At 39.1% G+C, this 24,308-nt stretch overlaps 1 protein-coding gene across 1 annotated transcript in view; it reads right to left on the reverse strand.

Moving 5' to 3' along the window:
* DTNBP1 (dystrobrevin binding protein 1) overlaps nt 1–24,308 on the reverse strand; it is a 253,422-nt gene that overhangs the window by 119,176 nt on the left and 109,938 nt on the right. Inside the window, exon 4 of the mRNA XM_007951913.1 lies at nt 22,137–22,269. Within this exon, the coding sequence (XP_007950104.1) occupies nt 22,137–22,269 (133 nt within the window). The remainder of the gene's footprint in view (nt 1–22,136; nt 22,270–24,308) is intronic.

The following is a 24,308-nucleotide window of genomic DNA, read 5'->3' on the forward strand; positions in this document are numbered from 1 at the left end:
TTGCCCCATCTTCCTTTCGAGGAGTGGCTGGTGAGTTTGAACCACCAGCCTTCTGCTTAGCAGTCAAGTGCTTTAGGAATTACACTACCAGAGCTCCTAGCGGCAAATTTAGGGGCCCTAATATATGGCATAAATAGAGTATCAAGTATAACCCAAAATGCACACACATCAGAAGAGAAACCAGATGAATGGGACCTTCTAAAAATCAAATTTTTATGTGCTTCCAAAGACTTCTCCTAAAGAGTCAAAAGAGAACATACAGATTGGGAAAAAATATTTGGTAATGTTATATCTGACAAGGGACTTATCTCTAGAATTTATAAAAAAAACTCCAACAACTCAGTAACAAAAAGAAAAATAATCCAATTAAAAAACAGGCAGAAGACATGAATGGACACTTCACCAAGGAGGATATTCAGGCAGCCAATAAACATATGAAGAAATGCTCATGGTCAGTAGCCATTACAGAGATGCAAATCAAAACAACCATGAGATACCATCTTGCTCCAGCACTAGTAGCAAAGTTCAACAAGATACAAAACAACAAATGCTGGCAAGGGTGTGGAGAGATCAGGACTCTCATACACTGCTCGTGGAATTGTAAAATGGTACAACCACTGTGGAAAGCAGCATGGTGATTCCTTCAAAAGTTGGAATCAGAAATACCATTTGACCCAGCCATTCCATTACTAGGTACATATCCTAAAGTGAGAGCCATGAAAAGAACAGACATATGCACACCCATGTTCATCTCAGCACTATTTACAACAGGCAAAAGATGGAAACAACCTAGGTGTCCATCAACTGAGGAATGGATAACCGAACTTTGGTACATACACACAATGGAATCCTATACAACCTGAAAGAATAACCTAGAATCTGCAAAACACAACATGATGAACTTGGAGGACATTATGCTGAGTGACATAATGTCAATTACGAAAGGACAAATATTGTTATTTGTAATTGTTATTTTAAGAATCAAGGAAAGGTTTATCTATGGAAGGAAATTTTCTTTGTTGGTTACCAGGGGTGGGGAGGGGAGGGGAGGGAACACTGTTAGATAGGTAGAGATAAGCACTGATTTGGGTGAAGAGAAGGGCCATGTACCAAATGTCAGTGATCAACATGGTGGCATTGAGGAAGACATAGAGAGGTACATGGGAGGAACAGACAACAAAGATGAACCCTTTTGCACATACAGTACTGCGTTGTGAGTGAAGGCAAACATGGGTAAACAGGTAGATAGATGGATGGACAGGCTGAACTATTAGGTATGTCTGTAAAGTGGGGTGTGTACCCAAGACCATGTGTGGGGTTAGCAGACAATGGTCCTATAAGTGTATTTGTATGATCTGAATTCCCAGGGGTATAGTAGAGCTGACAAGGGACGAGGTTGTAGTCACTTCTTGTCATAGCCAGCTACCCAGAGGGATCAGGTAGTTGAACCTGTGGGCTCAGGACTACAGTCACAGGGGATATCAAGCTCAACTGGCATAACATTACACAAAACATTATTCTACCTCCTGCTTTGGTGAGTAGCAACTGGTATCTAAAAAGCTTGCAAGCGGCCATCTAGATGCAATGATATGTCTCTCCTCAACCAGAGCAAAGAAGAATGAAGAAAACCAAAGATTCATGGAAAAAATTAGTCCTAGCGACTAGTATACCATGCAATCCGCAACCTACACGACTATGAGACCAGAAGAACTAGATGGTGCCTGGCTACCAATGTCAACCACTCAGAGGGGGATCTATGTAGGAGATCCTGGATAGAGAGGGAGAACAATGTGGAACAAAACTCAAAATCATTTGGGGAAAAAAAAGGGGTACACCAGGTTTGCTGGTCTGATAGAGATGGTGAAACCACTGAGACTATGGCCCCTAGCTGCCCTTCAGGTCTGGAATTGAACACACACCTGTGGCTTCCAGCCAAGCAAAAGACAGACACAGGAGGTGAACATGTACCCGAGGTATATATACTCCTTGGAGAGAACAATCATGGGAGAAAGAAGGGCTGGTTATGCACAGGGAGAGAGCTAAGGGGGCAGGGGTGCATAGAGGGATGGACACAGGAAAGAGGTGACTGTCGGGAGGAAGTGGGAGGGGAGCTGTTGCATTGTGGTGAATTGTGGTCAATGTCATGAGACAAAGTATATGTGAACTGCTGTATGGAAAGTGAATTTCCTCTGTAAATTTTCACCCAAATCACAAAAAAAAAAAAAAAAAAGGTTTCTCAGTTTAGTAAGATTAGTAAGCGGATTTCAAGGTCAACTGAAGACTGTGTTTAAATTATGAGTCATTTATAATTAAGGAGAATTACTAAATTCACTGGTTTTCTTTAAGAGATAGCTACTTTTGGAGAAATTCTGATGGTATACTGTATACTCAAGGGGGGAAAGATAAGGAATACAGAAGTTTGGAAATAATATTTTAATCATATTACATATTATGTACGATTTTCAAGTGTAAAATAATGAATTATTCTCATAGAATTTTAGTAAGAACTGCAAGGAACATTATGGTAGTACAAGAAAGATGAAAAACTTAAGATAGTTTAGATCTTACATTTCTTTTTAGTTCTACTTTTCCTAAACTTATTTATTGCTCACAATTCAGTCTTTGAATCTATCGTTCCAAACAATAGCTTATAGGCATTTCCCAGGTTACGAACGTCTGACTTACACACAACTCCTCACATACACACACTCACTGCCATAGGGTCGATTCCAACTGACAGCAACACCAATAGGGCTTCCAAGGCTGTAAACCTCTTTAGAAGCAGATTACCTCATCTGTAGAGCAGCTAGTGGGTTCGAACCACTGGCCAAAAGGTTAGCAGTCAAATGCCTTAACCATTATACCACCAGAGCTCCTGAGACAACTCTTACTTGCCCTGTAATGTTATATAAAGTTGCCCTCACTTTGAAATGACTGAACAAACCCCTATTGCTACAAATTCCTGGTCACAATCACCTTCACTTGCTGCATATGCAACTTTCAAATCAGTCTTTGAGCCTTTTCTCACACTAAAACAAGGATAAATAAGAACTGTATGCACCTGGTCTGAATTATCCTACAAATTCTTGGTAACACAGAAACAGATCTCATTCATAAGCTGCAAACTTCCTATAATCCAAGCTGCCTTCTTACTCAGATCTCAGTCCTTATGCATCTTCTCAAAAGGGCTTCCCTGTCTACCCTAAATTAGCTATTCCCCTGCCTTACCACTAGAACATTATCCTGCTTTATTTTCTTCAAAGCCTTTTTATCTGAAATTATCTTTCTTTATACATTTATGCCACATGCATGCTGTATCTAAGAATGTAAGTTGACTCCCAAATCTCAAGCCTATTTTTTCAACTGCTAAACAAACACACCCACATAAATGTTTTAAGTCCTTTATGTGGGCTCATATAACCTTCTTACATTACAAAAATGTATTATACAAATATATTTCCTTTTGGTTACAAAAGACTCTTGAAAGGGCTCATGAGTTAGACTTCTATGGCTATATGCTTGTCTTCTGAACTATCTGACAACTTAATTATTGATATCAATGCCTATCTGCTACCTATTGGTATTATCTTATCTACCATCCAATGTTTTACTATTTATCAAGGTGGTGTTTATACCCTGACCGTAAGAGGAATCTGTCATAATAGTGTCACTTATATGCTGAAGAGTTATTAAGAAAGCCAATTTATGAATATTTTTCCCCTACAATTATTCAGCTCCTCATATCTCACTTTCATTAGATACTGAGCTGAAGAAAAATGTCCTTCACTTCAGAAATATCTGGGTTAAACCACCTATTATAAAAACCACCATTACTAATGGAAATGGGTCATATCCCTGCTTTTGTGAGAGGCTGGAGTGTTTTCTCTGTACTGGTGATGCTCCATCAAATGTATGACAAGGTATCACTGATTCAACCTTCTGTAATTTGCTCATATGCAAGTTCAAGATGAAGCTGAAGAAACTTAAAACAATTGCATAAGAGCCAAAGAATGACCCTGGGTATATTGCACCTGAATTTAGAGATCATCTCAAGAACAGATTTGATGTACTCAACACTAATGAGAGGAGACCAGACAGGCTGTGGAAAGACCAGGACATAATACATGAAGAACAAAAAAAGGTCATTGAAAAGAAAGGAGTAAAAAAAAAAAGAAAAAAAATGAATGTCAGAAGTTACTATGAAACTTGCTCTTGAATGTAGAGTATCTAAAGTGAATGGAGAAAATGATGATGTAAAAGAGCTAAACAGATTTCAAAAGATAACTCAAGAAGACAAAGTATTATGATGAAATGTACAAAGACTTAGTATTAGAAAACCAAAAGGGAAGAATATGCTTGGCATTTCTCAAGCAGACAGAACTGAGGAAAAAAATTCAGGCCTCCAGCTACAATATTTTTTCGACCTGTGATATGCAGATGACACAATCTTGCTTGTCGAAAATGAAGATGACTTGAAGTACTTACCAATGAAGATCAAAGATGACAGTCTTTAGTACGGATTACACCTCAACATAAAGAAAACAAAAATCCTCACAACTGGACCAGTAAGAAACATCATAATAAATGGAGCTAAGATTGAAGTTGTCAAAGATTTCCTTTTACTTGAGTCCAGAGTCAACACCCATGGAAGCACCAGTCAGGAAATCAAACATCATACTGCACTGGGAAAATGCTGCAAAAGACTTCTTTAAGGTGTTGAAGAGCAAAGATGTCACTTTAAAGACTAAGGTGCACCTGACACAAGCCATGGTATTTTCAATTGCCTCATATGCATGTGAAAGCTGGACAACGAATAAGGAAGACTGAAGAAGAGTTGATCCGTTTGAATTGTGGTGTTGATGAAGAATACTGAAAATACCATGGACCGCCAGAAGAATGAACACATCTGTCCTGGAAGAAGTGCAAACATCTGAATGCTCTTTGGAAGCAAGAATGGCTGACTTTGTCTCACCAGCTATGGTCATGTTGTCAGAAGGTACCGTTCCTTTAAGAAGGTATCATCCTTGGTAAAGTAGAAGGCCAGCAAAGGAGGGGAAGACTCTCAATGAGATGGACTGATACAGTGATGGTAATAATGGGCTCAAGCATAGCAAGGATTGTGAGGTGCAAGATTGGACAGTGATTTGTTCTGTTGCACACAGGGTTACTATGAGTCAGAGCCAACTTGATGGCACCTAACAACAAGTTGCAATAAAGGTAAGATACTGAATGACACAAGAAACATCCAGGGATAATGGAAGGAATTCAGAATTACTGTACTAAATCGAACTGGTCAACATTCAACCATTTCAGGAGGTAGCTATGATCAACGACCAATGGTAGTGAAGGAAGACATCAAGCTGCACTGAAGGCACTGGTGAAAAACAAGCTTCCAGGAATTAACAGAATACCAATTGAGACATTTCAACAAACAGATGCAACACTGGAAGCATCTTATCTATGCCAAGAAATTTGGAAAATGGCTACCTGGCAAACCAACTGGAAGAGGTCAATATCTGTGCCCATTCCAAAGAAAGGTGATCCAATAGAATGTGGAAATTATGAAACAACATCATTAATATCACATGCAAGTAGAGTTTTGCTGAAGATAATTTTAAAAGGGTTGCAGCAGTACATCAACAAGGAACTGTCAGAAATCCAAGTCAGATTCAGAAGAGGACATGGAATTAGGAATATCATTGCTGGTGTCAGATGGATCTTGGCTGAAAGTAGAGAGTATCAAAAAGATATTTACATGTTTTACTGACTATGCAAAGACATATGACTGTGTGGATCATAACAAAGTATGGATAACATTGCAAAGAATAGAAATTCTAGAACACTTAATAGTGCTCATGCACAACCTGTATATAGAACAAGAGGTAGATACTCAAATATCACTAGGGGATCTCATGTAGTTTAAAATCAGGAAAGGAGTGTGTCAGGGTTGTATCTTTTCACCATACTTATTCAATCTGTGCTGAACAAATAATCTGTGAAGCTGGACTATATGAAGAAGAATGTGCCATCAGAATTGGAGGAAGAATCATTAATAACCTGCAATATGCAGATGACATAACCTTGCTTGTTGAAAGGGAGGGGGACACTAAAAACTTACGATGAAGATCAAAGACTACAGCCTTCAGTATGGATTACACCTCAACATACAGAAAGCAAAACTCCTCACAACCAGACCAACAAGCAACATCATGAAAAATGGAGAAAAGATTGATGTTGTCAAGGATTCATTTTACTTGGATACACAATCTGTGGAAGCAGCAGTCAAGAAATCAAACAATGGGAAAATCTGTAGCAAAAGTGCTTTTCAAAGTGTTTAAAAAAAAAAAAAAAAAGGCAAAGATGGTACTCCCATTTTGAGAACTAAGGTGTACCTGACCCAAGCCATGGTATTTTCAATCACCTCATATGCATGAAAAAGCTGGAAGTAAATAAAGAAGACTGACTTGATGCCTTTGAATTATGGTGTCGGTGAAGAATACTGAATATACAACACATCTATACTGGAAGTTCAGCCGGACTACTCCTTAGAGAGAGGATGGTGAGACTTTGTCTCGTACTTTAGACATGTTATCAGGAAACACCATAAGGAGGTGCCTGGAGAAGGACACCATGCTTGATAAAGCAGAAGGTCAGCAAAAACGAGGGAGACCCTAATGAAACGGATTGACACAGTGGCTGCAACAACGGCCTCATATTCAGCAACTATTGTGAGGATGGCACAGGACCAGGCAGTGTTTCATTCCACTGTACACAGAGTTGCTATGAGTTGGAACTAATGTGACAGCACTTAACAACAACCATCACAACATTTTGTACCACACATTGTCTTTTTCAGAGCAAGAAAAGGAAAATCATTAGTTTGCAGAGTATCTTATTAAAAAGGAAGGTTTATTTTTAAGAAACCATTCTCTGGTATATCAGAAAATAAAAAATTTAAATTTTGTTAACAGTATTTGAAAACTTCTCAACCTATGTTATGTAGAATATCAGGGGACAAAATCTGAGTATGTGTGATACACAAATTGGTTCTGTGAACAAGTAGTGAAATACTAAGTCAAACAGATTTCTTTACTACAGGAATTCTCAGAGCCCTTCAAGAGACTAGTACATACTACAAAGTTGTATGAGGCAAATATAGGATAAAATGTTCCTGAAACTTATTTGATCACGGAATATTTTATCAGTGGCAATCTTGTCAGTCTACCATTCCAAGGAAAACACTTCAGGGAATGTTACAGCTAATAACAATATTTTTAAATTCAATCTTTATGTTTATCAAAATAAAATAACACATGTGCATTCCTTAAGTCAAATACTACCCACAGGGTTTATTTATAATAAAAAGAATGGCCCCTTGCCTAAGTTTTCTCCACCTTTCTGTCCTTTCCACAAGAAGCCACATTCAACTGTTATTTCTTCTGGGATTTATCTCTTTTTTTTTTTTTTTTTCTGTAAATAATATGAAACCATATGTAAATGGTATGTACTCATTTTTTCCTATTATTTTTGTATCAACTGCTATGAAAAATGATTATTAGTTTTTTAATTTTTTATTTTTGCAGTGTTCCCTCCCCTCCCCTCTCACACCTGAGAACCAACAAAGAAAGTTTCCTTCCTTACATAAACCTTTCTCTGACTTTTTACAATAATGAACTAATACTACATATGTCCTTCTGTGATTGACTTGTTTCACTCAGCATAATGTCCTCCAACTTCATCCATGTTATGCAGTGTTTTGGAGATTCAGCATTATTCCTTAGTGTTGCATAGTATTCCATCATGTGTATGTACCATAGTTTGATTATCCATTCTTCTGCTGATGGGCACATAGGTTGTTTCCATCTTTTGGCTATTGCAAATAGTGCTGTGATGAACATGGGTGTGCATATGTCTGTTCTTGTCCTTGCTCTCACGTTTTTATATATACATATACAATATATATATATATAGGAGCTCTGGTAGCATAGTGCTTAAGGCACTTGACTGCTAACCAGAAGGCTGGCGGTTCAAACCCCCCAGCCACTCCTTGGAAGGAAGATGGGGCAATCTACTTCCATAGTGACACTGTCTCAGAAACCCAAGGAGGGGTCGCTATGAGTCAGGTGCAACTCGACAGCACATAACAACAAATACACACACACACACACACACACACACCTACCTATAATGGGACTGCTGGATCAGATGGTATTTCTAATTCCAACTCTTTAGGGAATCACCATACTGCTTTTCACAGTGGTTATATCATCTAACAGTCCCACCAGCAGTGTATAAGTGCAGTGTAGTAAATTACTTAGTGTGGCTTTTCTACCCGTGAGTCTGTAAACTCCAAGGTGGGATTTGCTATGAGCAACTAAGGAGCTCCTGATTGCAAAAGTTGTCCACCTGGAGTATTTCTGTTGGGAGTGGCACAAAACAATGTTCTGGGAGGTTCCCACTCTCTCTCAGGTGCTTAGGGTTCTGATGCTGTGATTGGCTAGTTTGACCACCCAGTCGAGCTCAAAAGGAGTCCTCCTAAAAGCAGAACTCTCTCTGACTGCTGGTTGAGGAAGATGTGCTGCTGAAAGAGACATGAGCTCCTGAAAGAGACATGTGCTGCTGGGAAAGAGACACACATTGCTGAGTGAGACACCAAGGGACACTCACTGTTGGGAGACAGACTGTGAGAGACTGTTAGGAGAGAGACTGTGGGCTGGGAGAGAGACTGAGCATTTTTCCTGAACTTGAATTGTAGCCTGGTGCTTCCCTAATAAACCCTATAATCTGGGAGTTCTGTGTGGCCACTGCAGTGAATTATCTAACCCAGGAGAGAGGTGGTGGGTACTTTGAGAGGAACGGTTGGTGAGAGGGCTAGAGGGAAGCAGCATGTCTGGCCTTGCAGTAATAGGCCTTGGGCTACTGATGGTGATTCTGTTTTCCTCCTGTGGGGTTGGAGGAGGTCAGGAGATATGGCCTCCTTGCCCTTTTTGCAATGAGAGTCCCAATCTCTCCACATCCTCACCAGCATTTGTTAATTTCTATCTCGTTTAACTTTGCTATTAGTACTAGAGCAAAATGGTATCTCATTGCTGTTTTGATTTGCATCTAACAGCTCCTAAGGCACTTGACTGCTAACCAGAAGGTTGGTGGTTCAAACCCACCAGCTACTCCTTGGAATGACGGTTGGGTGATCTACTTCTGTAGTGACACCACCTTGGAAACCCAAAGAGAGGTTGCCATGAGTCAGCGATAACTCGACAACACATAACAAAACAACGGCTAATGAGGAGCTCTGGTGGTGTAGTGCCTACGGCATCTGACTGCTAACCAGAGGGCTGTCAGTTCAAATCCATCAGCCACTTCTCGGAAGGAAGGTTGGGCAATCTACTTCCGTAGTGATACTGCCTCAGAAACCCAAGGAGGGGTCAGTATGAGTGGGATCTGACTCGACGGCAGTGAGTTTGGTTTTTAATGGCTTCTGTAGTGATACCACCTCAGAAACCCAAGGAGGGGGTCGCTATGAGTTGGATCCAACTCCATGGCAATGAGTTTGGTTTTTTTTTGTTTTTGAATGATCATGAACATTTTTTCATGTGTTTGTTGGTCACCTGAATATCCTCTTTGGTGAAGTATCTATGCATGTCTTCTATCCATTTTTAATTGGATTATTTGTCTTTTTGTTGTTGAGATGCTGGAGTTTTCTATAAATTTTAGTGATAAGTCCCTCATCAGATATGTTGTTGCTGAATACTTTCTCTCAGTCTGCAGGTTCTCTTTTGACTCTTTTGGAGAAGTCTTTGGAAGCAAATAAAAATTTGATTTTTTAAAAGGTCTAATTCATCTAGTTTATCTTCAGCTGTTTGTGCATTTTGGGTTATGCTTGATAGTCTATGTGTGCCATAAATGAGGGCGCCTAAATCTGCCCCTAGTTTTTCTTTGAAGAACTTTGTAGTTTTAGGTTTCACATTTAAGTGTTTGATCCATCTGGAGTCAGTTTTTGTGTATGATGTGAGGTACAGATCTTATTTCATTTTTCTGCAAATGGGTATCCAGTTTTGCCAGCACCATTTGTTCAAGAGGTCATCTCTTTCCCATGTAATGAATTTCAGCTCTTTGTCAAAAATCAGCTAACCATAGGTCGATGGATCTATTTCTGGGTTCTCAATTCTGTTCCACTGGTCTGTGTGTCTGTCGCTGTACCAGTACCAGGCTGTTTTGGCAACTGTGGTTGTAGAGTAGGTTTTGAGATCTGGCAGTGTGAGAACTCGAGATCTCTTTCCTTTCCATATAAAATTAGTGATTAGGTTTTCCATATCCTTAAAGAATACTGATGGGATCTGCATTGGGATTGTACTGAATGTATAGATTACTTTGGGTAGTACTGACATTTTCACAATGTTCAACCTTCCTATCCATTAGCATAGTATGTTCTTCCATATATGTAGATCTCTTATGGTTGCCTGGAATAGTGATTTGTAGTTTTCTTTTTACAGGTCTCTTGTGTCCCTAGTGAGATTGATTCCCAAGTATTTAATTTTTTTGGTAGCTATTGTAAATGGTATTGATTTCCTTTTCACCAATCTCTTTGCTGGTGTAGAGAAATCCAACTGATTTTTGTATTTTGAGATGATTAGCTTTCTTAAACCCCTCCTACCTCAACATAAATTTGTTTCCTCTCCTCCATCTTCCCAGTACATTATATCACAATTCTGGCTTAAATCTATATTCTACATCTTATTATCACAATATTATGTAAATATTGTTCATAACTGAGCTATCATTTCTTTGCTTATAAAACACCGTTTTCCCTTACTGCTAATGTTAATAATTACCTTGTTGTTGTTATTAGTTGTCACAGAGTCGATTCCAACTCATGGTGACCCCATGTGTGCAGAGTAGAACTGCTCCATAGAGTTTTCATGGCTGTGACCTTTCAAAAGCAGATTCCAGGACTTTCTTCTGAGGCACCTCTGAGTGAGTTCAAGCCACCAATCTCTGGCTGGTAGTAGAGGGCATAACCATTATGTGCGACCCAGGGACTCCTATTAAGAAAGAAATCTAACTCATCCTTAAGCTCTCCATCTGAGCTATAAACTCCCCTCAATACGGTCAAACACATCAGATGATCTATTAGCTACATACCCTTCCCCCTTGGAAACACTGTTTTTGGAATCCTCTGGAAAGTCTCACTGCCTGCTTCAATCTGGATATCTCTCTAAACCCATTGCCCTCAAGTCAGTTCAACTCATACCAACTTCATAGGACAGAGTAGACCTATCCCATGGTTCCCAAGGCAGTAATCTTTATAGAAGCAGAATGTCGCATCTTTCTCCCCCAACTGGTGGATTCAAATCATGACCCTCTGGTTAGCAGCCAAACGTTTAACCACTGCACCACCAGAGCTCAGTGAATGTCTCTCTAGATTAGCTGAAATTTCTCTTCATCATCCATCTGGGAATTCCTTCTCTCCTCTGAACTGGATCCTTTTAGAGCCATTCATCTCTCGTCTGTGTTTGATCCTTTTTCTTGCTTTACTCCCTTTTTAGAAGAACATATTCTCTAGTAGGTTCCTAACAAAGTATGCATACGAGCTAAATTAGAGACCCTGCACGCCTGAGAATGACTATTTCCTTACACTTGATGAAAATCTGGCTAAGTAAATTATCTGAGTGGAACCCAGTTTCTATTCTAGTGTTGTTGCCCAAAAGTGGAAATTCCTTGTCATTACTGATCTTTAACATAAGACTTTTCTTTAATCTTTTATGATCTTAGGTTCCTAGTGTAATGAAATTTATAAAGATATGTATTGACAATAGATCTTTACCCACTTATATTGCCAGGACCTTTCAAATTCAAATATTCATGTCCTTCAGTTCAGGACTATTTTCTGGCATGATGTATTTAATAATTTCCTCTCCCTTTTTCTCCCCTGTTCTTTCTGAAACTCTTTATAGTTACATATGGGACTTACTAGGAACTCTGGTAGCATAGTGTCTAAGGCACTTGACTGCTAACCAGAAGGCTGGTGGTTCAAACCCCTCAGCCACTCCTCAGAAGGAAGGGTGGACAATCTACTTCTGTAGTGACACTGCCTCAGAAACCCAGGGAGGGGTCACTATGAGTCAGGTCCAACTCGACGGCACATGACAACAACAACATGGGACTTACTGAATTCTCTAATTTTCTTCTCTTTTTATAAAGAGGTTTCTTCCAACCTTTCAGCTGAAGTTTTCTGCTATTATGTATTTTTTACTTCTAAAAGCTCTTTCTTGTTCTCTAATTGTTCCTCTTCTATAGCACCTTGTTCTTGTCTCAGATGCAAAATGGTCTCTTAGTAGACAGCCTCATATATCTGAACTTACTTAGTTTTTTACTTTTCTTTTTCTTCAGTCTCTCATTCTTATTAACTGTTATTGTATTTTCACATATAACACGTTCACATAATGTACCCACACATATAATGTATATAACGAGCACAGGAAAATATCACAGAAGAGGGTTTTCTTGCAGTTGGCAAAAAAAAAAAAAAAAAAAAAATCATGTAACGTATGCATTATTTGTGTAAAAATATGGTATTACTGGTTATTTTATACTTATTTTGATTCTTTTCATTTTGGAAGCTTCCCTCAACTGAATATTATTCCTCAGCTATCCATTCATATTTAAGAATGAGGCACCAAAAAGTTTATTACCCATCATATACAGACTTGTGGGGCTGACCATCAAAGGGCAAGATGACCACAGCTGTTTCATAGATTCCTCCCACATTTGTATATGCAAGTTTTTTTGTCTTGGACTGGTCATCAACTCCCCAATCTTCTGCACAAAGGATATAAATCTGGCTGCCCAAATTTTGAGATTCAGTGGGGAAAGAGGCCTAAGAGTCTGTTTAACATGTAGATTTCCACTTACTCCCTCTGTCTTCATTATAGTAGTACCTCTTGTTGGGCAATCTACTTCCATAGAGATACCACCTCAGAAACCTAAAGAAGGGTCACTATAGGTCGACATCAACTCAGAGGCAGTGAGTTTTGTTTTTCGTTTGTTTTTCTTATTGCCGATAGTTGCTGTTAAATCAGCTCCAACTCAGGGTGATCTTAGGTGTAACAGATAAAATATTCCCCCGTCCTGTGCTATTTTCATGATCATCGGTATCCTTCAGTCCTCTGTTGAGGCCACTGTGTCTTTTGAGTGCCTTCCAACCTAAGGGGCTCATCTTTCAGAACTTTATCAGACAATGTTCTTTTGTGACCCATAAAGTTTTCATTGGCTGATATTTGGAAGTAGATCACCAGATCTTTCTTCCTAGTCTGCCTTAATGTGGAAGCTCCTCTGAAACCTGTCTACAAGGGGTGGCCCTGTGGGGATTTAAAGTATCAGTGGCACAGTTTCTAGCATCAAACCAACATGTAAGGTAACACAGTATGACAAACTGACACACAGGTATAGATGTACTACCTGCCCACAGTCTGTCTAGCATTTGCAAGCCTGGAGTCTCTTAATAATCTAAGGCTGGGGTAATCATCTGGCTAAGGAGAAGATGAGAGGGTCTAACTGCCCCATATCTGTACTTCAACCAATACTCCTGCTTTCAGTCACTTTATCTTTTAAAGTTCTTGGTGCCTTCCATTCCTGAGCCTCTCCTGAATCTGCGATGTCAGAGTTCCCCTCTACAGAACTCAAAGCTCCAGCTTAGGCTTCAGCATTTTCTGCTCTGCTGTCAATGACCACTCATCTATCTACTTTCCATCTACGAAATGTTGATGATCCTCATCTACCGTCACTTCCTCTTCCGTTCTTTTTGTTATTTTGAATTATAACGTTAAAAAAGGCTCTTACCGTTTTGGTAGGGTTTCAGCAAAATGCAGAGATAAATGGCTATGTTCAATCCATTATGTTAAATGGAAGTTCTATATAAATCAAAACTATTTTGGTGTCATTACACTAGCCTTCATTATACTCCTAGTTCTGACAGTTCAAGATTGAATACAAGTAAGCAAGAGAGAGCTAAATACGTAAATATAAACTCAGAATAGTAAATGTTCTACATGATTTATTTTAAAAATATTTTGTGTTTTTAGTAAAAGCTTACACAGCAAATTAAGTTTCTCTTTAACTATTTTAGGAGCTGTGGTAGTGTAGTGCCTAAGGCATTTGACTGCTAATCAGAAGGCTGGTGGTTCAAACCCACCAGCCACTCCTCAGAAGGAAGGTTGGGCAATCTACTTACATAGTGATACTGCCTCGGAAACCCAAGGAGGGGTCGCTATGAGTTGGATCTGACTTGACAATAGTGAGTGAGAGTTAACTATTTTTATGCTTAGTGTTTAATGACATTGATTACACTTTCCACCTTCTATCAACATTCCTATTATTTCTCTCCTGCTTACTCCTTTTCTATTAATCTAGCTTCCCTGTCCCCCAACCTTCCCATTTTTGCTTTAGGGTAAAAACAGGCTATCTGGTCTCTTATAGAGGAGCTATATGGTAATGTAGTGCCTAAAGCTTTTGACTACTAACCAGAAGGTTGGTGGATCAAACCCACTAACCACTCTGTGGAAGGAATACTGGGTAATCTACTTCGGTAATGATTTACTGCCTCAGAAACCCAAAGGGGGTTGCTATGAGTTGGAATTGACTCGATGGCAGTGAGTTTGTTTTGTTTTTTTAATTGCTCATTTGGCCTCATATAGGTTTTTTTTTTTTTTTTTGGGGAAGCACAGTGCTAATGGGTAATACTGTTTATTTTAGAGCCAATCATTTAGCTGAAATGTGACCTCTGGGAGTGGTTTCACAGTTCAAAGAGTATCTCAGGGTGACAGTCTCAGGGGTTCCTCTATTTTCTATTAGTCCAGTAAGTCTGGCCTTTATTTTTAAGAATTTGAGTTTTGTTCTACCATTTTCCCCCATTCTATTCTGGACCATCTATTATATGATTAATTATTTAAAAGATATTTATGATCAATCATCATGTGACTGAATATAATTGTTCTACTATCTCAATAATCCTTCAAGAAGGTATCATTGTCTATATTTTACAGATAAGTAACTTAACCTAAGGTTTTTCTAAACCAACAACCAACGCCCAGGGAGGAGCAGACACAAAATCAAAAGATGTATTACACCAGGCAAATCTGCTACAAAAAAATCTCTTTTAAGAGTTAAAAAGCAAAGATGTCACTTTGAGAGCTCAAGTGTACCTGACTCAAGTCATGATATTTTCAATTGCTTCATATGCATGCAAAATCTGGACAAGGAAGTAAGTAATGAAACATTTGAATTATGGAGTTGGTGAAGAACACTGAATATACCATGGACTGTCAGAAGAATGCACAAATCTGTCTTGAAGCAAGTAGAGCCAGAATGCTCCTTAGAAGCAAAGATGGTGAGATTTCTTCTCATGTACTCTGGACATGTTATTATCAGGAGGGACCAGTCCTACAAGGACATCATGCTTGGTAAGTACAGGGTCAGAGACAAAGAGGAAGACCAAGACCCTCAAGGAGATGGACTGACACAGTAGTTGCATCAATGGGCTTAAACACAGGAACAACCGTGAGGATGGCAAGGACTGGGCAGAGTTTCATTCTGTTGTCCACAGGACTGCTATGAGTCAGAATCAACTCACTGGCACCTAACAACAACAACACAGGCCGAGAACAACAGAGAAGAAATTCAAGCTTAGATCTTTAAGGCCTTCTCACACTACAGAAAACAAATTTTATTTGTGTTGTTATGGATTGAACTGTGTCCACCAAAAAGTTATGCTGAAGTCCTAACCCCTATAGCTGTACACTGTTCAGCACAACATGACCAAGTAAAGACAGATACACTGGGAGGTGCATAAGAGCAAAAGGCAACAACAGTAAATACTATCACATACACAAGACTGCAATAATAGTAGTAACAAACAATAATTTACAAGCAGATTCAAACGTAGATATGCATGCGGAACAGGTGTGGGATGGCATATGAAAGGACACCTACCAGTATATATAGGTTTGGGAGATATTTCTACATACATATTTGTATATGCTACAAATATATCCAAAGATACTGTAGCGTATACAGGGGGCAAAGGTATATACTTCTTAGCCATAACCATATACCTTGAGGGAATAAGTCATTGGGCTTAGGGGTTAAGGATCATAGTCTCAGTGGACATGTAGATCAACTGGCATAATACAGTTCAAAAAGTCAACGTTCTACATTTTTCTTTGGTTTAGTAGCAACTAGGGTCTTAAAAGCTAGTGAAAGACCATCTACAATGCAATTATTAGTCTCTCCCCTTTGAAGCAAAGAAGGAGGAAGAAAATCAAAGACTCAGGGAAACAATTAGTCTAAAAGACTAAGGGGCCTTGTAAACCACAGCCTCCACTAGCCAGAGACCAGAACCAGATGGTGCCTGGCTACCACTACTGACTTCTCTGAGACCACAATAGAAGGTACTGGACAGAGTGGAAGAAAAATATAAAACAAAATTCAAAATCATAAAAAAGACCTGACTTACAGGTCTGATAGAGACTGACAGAACCTTGGCCTTTAGACATCCTTCAAATCTAGAACTGAACCCACTCCTGAAAATCACCTTTCAGCCAAACAACAGGCTTATAAATTGAACACTAACACCCGTGAAGAACATACCTCTCATAACAATCAACCACACTAAACCCAAAGGGCATTCTTTGCCCAAAATGTTCAGAATGCAGGAAGAAGTAGGAAAGAAGGATCAATGGAAACAGGAAACCCAGAGAGATGTAGGCAGAGTGTTGTTACATTGAGAGGATTGCAACTAGTATCATGAAATAAATGTATAAATTGTTGAATAAACTGTTGTTGTGTATAAATTGTTGAATAAACTAATGTGCTCTGTAAACTTTCACCCAAACTATAATAAACCATTTGGGTGTTTTTTTTTTTTTAAAGACATTGTTTGGAAATGGAAGTTTTATTTTGTTATGTTAATGAGGTCATGCCAGATCCCTTCTGAGTGGTCATATGAAAAGAACAGAATAAACACAGATGCAGGGGAAAGACAGACACTATGTAAGATGCTGCTACAAGACAAGGAATGCCTGGGGCTACCAACAAGGAAAACCCTTCCCTGGAGCCAATGCTCTGATTTGGACTTGACCCTCCAAAACTGTTAGATGAAAATTCTTGTTTAAAGATAGCCACTTGTGATATCTGTGCTATGGCAGCTCTAGGTAGCTAAGATATCTGTTAATAAAATATCTGTTAATAAAAATTTCAGTAGTAATTACCTCTGGATAACAGTATCACTCAATTTCAATCACAAGTCTAATATTTTACTAGGCAATCAGATGCAAAATATTTTGGCATTTATTGATAAATATTTATTTTGTGAAGATGTTATACAGAATTCTTAAATAAATTTCTACAGATATATAACTTTTCTTCAATCTTGGGAAGTTAGTCAAGGAATTAGTTAATTTAAATTCCTCATTCTTGAATTTCATCCTAGGTTTAAAAAAAGGACATTTTACAAAATGTTATGACATTTTATAAATCTCCTGCTGTCCTTGAGAAAAAGTAATTCCATAATTTTTAAAAATTTTATTTATCAGAATATGAAATATTTACCATTTTACCTATAAATTTCAGGCTACTGATTATAATCTATAGTCCTCAACTGCCACACTTTTTTATACACATTTCACAGTAACAGGTACCACCAACAAATCTGTTTATCATATCTTAAGTTTATTAAGAAGATAGTTTGTTTTGTGTGTTTTTAAAGTCTTTTCAAATGCCAGTCAAGTTGGTTCTACACTAAGCAAAGCTTTACACCAGGAGAGAAAGAAAAGTACATGGCTTGCCCCAGAGCACATAGTTAGTAAGCAATGAAGCCAGGACTTGACTCCATGAACAGTGCTCTTTCCAATATACAATTCTACCTCTACAAAGACAAATACTCTGTCATTTCCATGAAGTGAAACACTAAGATTTATTCAGTACATTTAGGCCTTTACTTAAATTACAAGTGATGTTGTCTTCCCAGCACCAAATTAATTTTCACTTATGACATACAAATGATAGTGCATTAATTAAAATATATCAAAGTCACTGGGTAAGGGTGATGAAAAGCATGAGAAATAAAATTTCATAGTTCCAAATCTTGTTAGTTCTTTTTCTATCTAATCATTTTATCAAAACCTGAAATTTAATTTTACATATTAAAGTATCATATGCTGTGACTTTAAATAAAACTTCAACATACACTGGTAGAAAAATCACAATATTCATATATTATGTCACTTAACTAAAAAAAAAAACAAACTAGTATTAGAAACATGGAATACTACTCGCTTATTTATATTTGAACAACAATACAAGTTAGCCAGTGCTGGCTAACATTGGCACAACAATTACTATATGCACTTTACTAATTTAATCCTTAAAATAACCCTATATGGTACTGTTATTATTTCCATTTTATACATGAGGAAAACATGTAACTTGCTTAGGGTCACACAACCTATACTCAAGCTGCTCAATCTCCTGCAAATATTTCCTTTCAAAATTCTAAGCTTCCTGCCACATTCTTGGGAACTCCTGATGCAACTGAAATAAACTTACTGACATGATTTACTTCTTCACAACAGATTATTTCCTTATTTTTTCATTTAAAACAGAAAACCACCTTACCTACCTCTAACTCTGCTACTATCTTCTTGAGGAAAAGTTCATTATTTCCTATGCTCACATATCAATCTGGAAATCCCTTAGGTCATTATGTTCACCCATTCATTCAAAGTCCTTCCTCTGACAGAACTCCATTCTAAATGCTGTCAAATACCTGCCTCTAACTTTTGTGAGGCAAAGAAAATGTACAGAAATCACCTACAGACAAATTCACATATGTGGTAGTTATGTTTTTGTGTCAACTTGGCTGGGCCTGGTTGAGTAGCTGGGCAGCTAGTGGTAGTTATTCCCCATGATGACACTGGCAATCAACTCCATGGTGGGATCTACCACAAGCAGCTGAGTAGCAGCCTTTGGGTATGTGGTCTGCTTGCCGTATATAAGCAACAGCTTTGGGAATGGTCTCTAGCCTGTGGCACACTTGGACCCTGCATGTAGCCATGTCAGCAGCCTGCCATGCTCTGCCAACCTTGGGATTTACAATGGACTTAAATTAATGGCCTGCCACGTGGTTTGGTAGCATTGGGACTGTGCCGTTTTGTCAACCTTGGGCTTCTCAGCCTCAGCAGCCAGCAGCTGTCTGAGTGAAGAAATGCCTCTAGCTTCAGTGGGCTGGGAGCTGAAGGCAGAGCTGAAGCCCAAGGCTGAGGGGCTTTCACCCAGCCCATAGAGCCTGGCACTTTGAACTTGGACTTAAAGGCTCCAAATTGAAAGAACAAACTCCTGTTTATTAAGGTCATCCCATTTGTGGTATACTCCTGTCAGAGCAGCACTAGGTAACCAGAACAACATACATACAAACTTTTTTTTTTAATTTTGATTTGGGTAAAAGTTTACAGAGCAAATTCACATTCTATACAGCAGTTGACATACACTTTGTCTCATTACATTGACTACAATTTACCCCAATGCAACAGCTCCCCTCCCACTTCTTCCTCATAGTTACCTCTTCCCTGTGTCCTTCCCTCCATGCCCTGCTGCTCCCTAGCTATGTCCCAGTGCATACACAGCCCTTCTATTCTCCCATGATTGTTCTCTCCAAGGAATGTATCTGCCTAATGTAAATGTTCACCTCCTATGCCTATCATCTTTTGTTTGGCTTGAAGCCATAGGTGTGGGTTTAATTCCAGACCTGAAGGGCAGCTAGGGGCCATAGTCTCAGTGGTTCCATTAGGCTCTATCAGACCAGCAAACCTGGTCCTTTTTTTTTTCTTTTCCCCAAATGATTTTGAGTTTTGTTCCACGTTGTTCTCCCACTCTATCCAGAATCTCCTACATAGACCCCCCTTCGAGTGGTTGGCAGTGGTAGCTGGGCACCATCTAGTTCTTCTGGTCTCGTACCCATATAGGCTGAGAATCATATGGTGTACCAGTCCCTTAGACTAACTGTTTCCATGAATCTTTGGTTTTCTTCATTCTTCTTTGCTCTGGACAAGGAGAGACCCATTGCTGCATCTAGTTGGCTGCTTACAAGCTTTTTAGATCCCAGTCGCAACTCACCAAAGTAGGAGTTGGAACAATGTTTTGTGTAGTGTGTTATGCCAATTGAGCTTGATGTTCCCTGTGACTATGGTCCCGAGCACATAAGTTCAACTACTCAGTCCCTCTGAGTAGCTGGCTGTGCCCAAGAAGTGACTATAACCTTGTTCCTTGTCAGCTCTACTATACACCTGGGAATTCTTACAGAACATACAAATACACTTGTAAAAAACATTGTCTGCCAACCCTATACATGGTGTTGGGCACACTCTCCCCTGCATAGACATATCTAATATTCACACATACATACATACTTTTGCAAACAATTTTATCCATGGTACCTTTGAGGTCTTTCCACTGAGAGCCTGCCTCCATCCCTGGTCCCTGGTCCCAGTCTCCCAAAATGTGTTCCCTGAATCACTGAACCATCTGTTATCAGGATCAGCTGCAATGCTTATTTAAAGCCGTATCACTGAAATCAAACCTTCTGATTACAGAGCCTAAGCATCTGTGTTTTCAACACTCTCCCCTGGTGATTCTTAGAGTTTATTAACATTTAAGACCCACCCCTAGGGACACATGGACCTGGTTGAGAATTTCTGCTTTAAAATACTCAGTTTCTCTCTGGACCCCTTCTCTTGGCATCACTCTAGGAAACCTTAACATCAGTGTGGTTGGTAATCCACACACCCATACATCAGCCTCACTTTTTTTTAACTTCTTGTACCCCAGTGACCAGCACCCCAGACCATGAAAGCAACCTAATCTTCTGAGTGCCACACCTTAGGTCCAGAACTACTCAATATATTAATAATCTTGAAACCAATAGTATACTTGGGTCCATCCTATCTTCCTGTTTCTCCCACCAAAAATGCTCGTCAACATCACCCAGACTCCAATCTAAAAACAACAGCTCTATCAAACCTCTATCAAACCCTTTCCAGCTGCAGTTCCTTCCCTGCCCAGCCTGATGAGTCAGTCCCTCAGGCACTCCACCAGCCCTCAGCTATCATGGACCTCACCAAAGACTTCAGAGATACCCAACCTGCACCTGCCAACCCCATCCTAGATGGCCACTGCACACATTGGGATGCCATCTCTAGTTTAGCAGGTTGTACCTTTAGACTTCTCTCTTCCATTTCTTGTTCAGGTTAACCTAATAATAATCATTATTATCACAACAACTACTTACAGAGCACATATTGTATTTAATAAGGACTGTCTCATTTAATCCTCACAATACTCTATGAGATGAGTATATTATTATCTCCATTATAAATCAGAGGCATGGAAGCTAAAAAAGGATGAAATTATTTGTCCAAGGTCCCATAGGCATTATGTGACAGAGTTGAGACTTAGCCCATAATGCCCCTTTACACAGCCTGGGCTCAGATTCCTTTTCCTCCCACTCTAGTAATAAAGAGAATAAGAGAAGGGAAAGAGAAGGGAAAAGTAGCTCAGTCATTTCTCCGGAGAAAATTAGATGGAGATTCCTACTTTCTTCAAACACTTTGACCCTTTGCTCTGCTCCCTTCCACATTTATATTGGGGATTCATCTGTTTTACGTTATCTTTAGCTTTCTAGAACTCATCTCTGTAACACAGCACCAGATATCCAAAACCAAACCCACTGCAGCAGTTGATTATACTTGATAGCAACTCTGGAGCAATCTCATGGAGAACTACCATGAGATTTCCAAGGCTGTAAATCTTTACTGAAGCAGATTGCCACCATCTTTCTCCTGCAGAGCAGCTGGTGGGTTCAAACTACCAACCTTTTGGTTAGTAGCAAGCACTTAACCCTTGTGCCACCAGGGCTCCTTAGCAATAGATAATGGTATATAAAAAAAAATGTTTTGGAAAGTTTAAGAGCTTTATATATCGAAACCCTTGTCTTTTATCAGTTCAAACTTATGAAGAATAGCATGTAAAGTAACATGGAAAACTCTGAGATTGAAAATGAATTATTGTAGCCAATTTGTCAAACTCACCTCTTATTTTTCTTATAATTTTCCAGGTGCTGGCCCTGCATCTGTTTGTGTCTTTCTAGTTCACATTGCCCACACAAATCTTCCAGATGCAACAGGTGGCTTTCTACCTCCTCAAAACTTGCCTCTAAATGAGCTGAAAGTATAGAAAATAAAAAGAAACAAATGTCAAAAATCAGAATGCTTGATCATGGAGACAAAGTGTCAAAAAGTTAAAATTTTAAACGGCTGAGACTGGTATGCACTTGCTTAATATCCTTTACTAAACATTCTTGAAGAAAATAAAATACACTGCCCAGCATTAAGCATACCTCAACTGATCTTTTTTTTGGGTGTATTTCAAACACTGTCAAGATGTCACTTTCCAAAATAATTTAAATAGTTTATTAACCAGGATGATAAGGAAATGCAGTATCTTAATTAATCTAATGTTATAGCCCAACGATCACATACTACATGAGAAACAAGTTTTCCAATAATGAGAATATAGGAAATATTATTAATACAAATTATACTGAACACAATTTCATATCTGAGATTGCAAGTTGCTTTAGCATTTGTTTTCTCTCTGGCACATCATATACATAATCTTCAAGGACTGTCAAGGATACAAATTGTCAGTCAGCAAAGGTCCTAGGGCTAATCAGTACAGCGGCCTCCAGCTTGCTCCCCAGTGTACTCGTTTTTCATTACTCTCTATCTAAGCCACCAAACCAAAACCAAGCCTATTGCCGTCAAGTTGCGCTTTTAAAGGACTCAATACCAAATCCTAAAACAATTAATTCAGTGTCATACCTAAGTCACATAGACATGAAGGGCATTTAGGAGTTAAAACTGAGTTCCTCTTAGACCACAAAGACTTCCGATGCAGACTATGCTAAGTAAAATAAGACTTCACCAAGGTAGGGACAAGAATTAGTGGTTTTCTTGAACAACAGGGATATTTAGTGATGAAAGCTTTCAGAACTCAAACAGCACCATTACCATTTACCCAACACCCACTACATGTGCCAGACACTGGAATATGAAGATGCAAAAGGTAGTCCTGTGCTCAGGAACCTAAAGCAGAGGGGAGGGTTTTCATTACTAACAATACAGCATGATAAAGTCAAGCATGAGGTGCTTCAGGAACTTGAAGGCATGAGTGGAATCTAACATAGATGAGAGGGGTAAGGGTAAGCCTGAGCAAGAGAAGACACTCAAGTCTGGGAGAAACAGCAACCCAGGGGGAAGGGAGCAGTAAAACGGTTGTGCCACTCTTCCATCTTAGTTTTTCTTACACAGCTATTGCTCAGTTACAGTGTTCTGACTGCCTCAGTCAGCTACCAGTCTTTCACAGACTTTGTAAACTAGCTTTCAATAGCATGTAATTTAAGAACAAACTCATGAATTTTCACTGTGAAACTCTAGGTTAATTAAGATGCAAACTTTTACCCCCTGCCTTTTTTTTTTTTAATTGTGATTTGGGTGAAAATTTACAGAGCAAATACACATTCCATACAGCAGATCACATACACTTTGTCCCATAAGATTGACCACAATTTAGCACAATGCAACATCTCCTCCCCCACTTCCTCCCGATTGCTACCTCTTCCCTGTGTCCATCCCTCCATGCACTCCTACCCCCTGAGCTGTCTCCCTGTGCCTGAGCAGCCCTTCTTTCTCTCTTGCTTGTTCTGTCCAAGGAGTGTATCTACCTCAGGTAAATGCTCAACTAGTATGCCTGTCTACTGCACCCTTTTTTTTTTTTTAAATTGTGATTTGGGAGATAATTTACAGAGCAAATTCACTTTCCATACAGTAGTTTACATACTTTGTCTCATGACACTGACAACCACATAACTCAATGCAACAGCTCCACTTCCTCCCGATAGTTACCTCTTCCCTGTGTCCATCCCTACATGCACTCCTGCCCCCTGAGCTATCTCCTTGTGCATAAACAGCCATTCTTTCTCCCAAGATTGTTCTCTCCAAGGAGTGTATCTAACTCAGGTAAATATTCAGCTCATATGCTTATCTCTTGTTTGGCTGGAAGCCACAGGTGTGGGTTCAATTCCAGACCTGAAGGGTAGCTAGGGGCCATAGTCTCAATGGTTCCATCAGGCTCTATCAGACCAGCAAACCTGGTTCTTTTTTTTTTTTTTTCTTCTTAATGATTTTGAGCTTTTTTCACCA

The sequence above is a fragment of the Orycteropus afer genome, unplaced genomic scaffold (genome assembly GCF_000298275.1).
Source record: "Orycteropus afer afer isolate SDZICR_OR568_19922 unplaced genomic scaffold, OryAfe1.0 scaffold00012, whole genome shotgun sequence".
In the NCBI taxonomy this organism is placed as follows: domain Eukaryota; kingdom Metazoa; phylum Chordata; class Mammalia; order Tubulidentata; family Orycteropodidae; genus Orycteropus; species Orycteropus afer.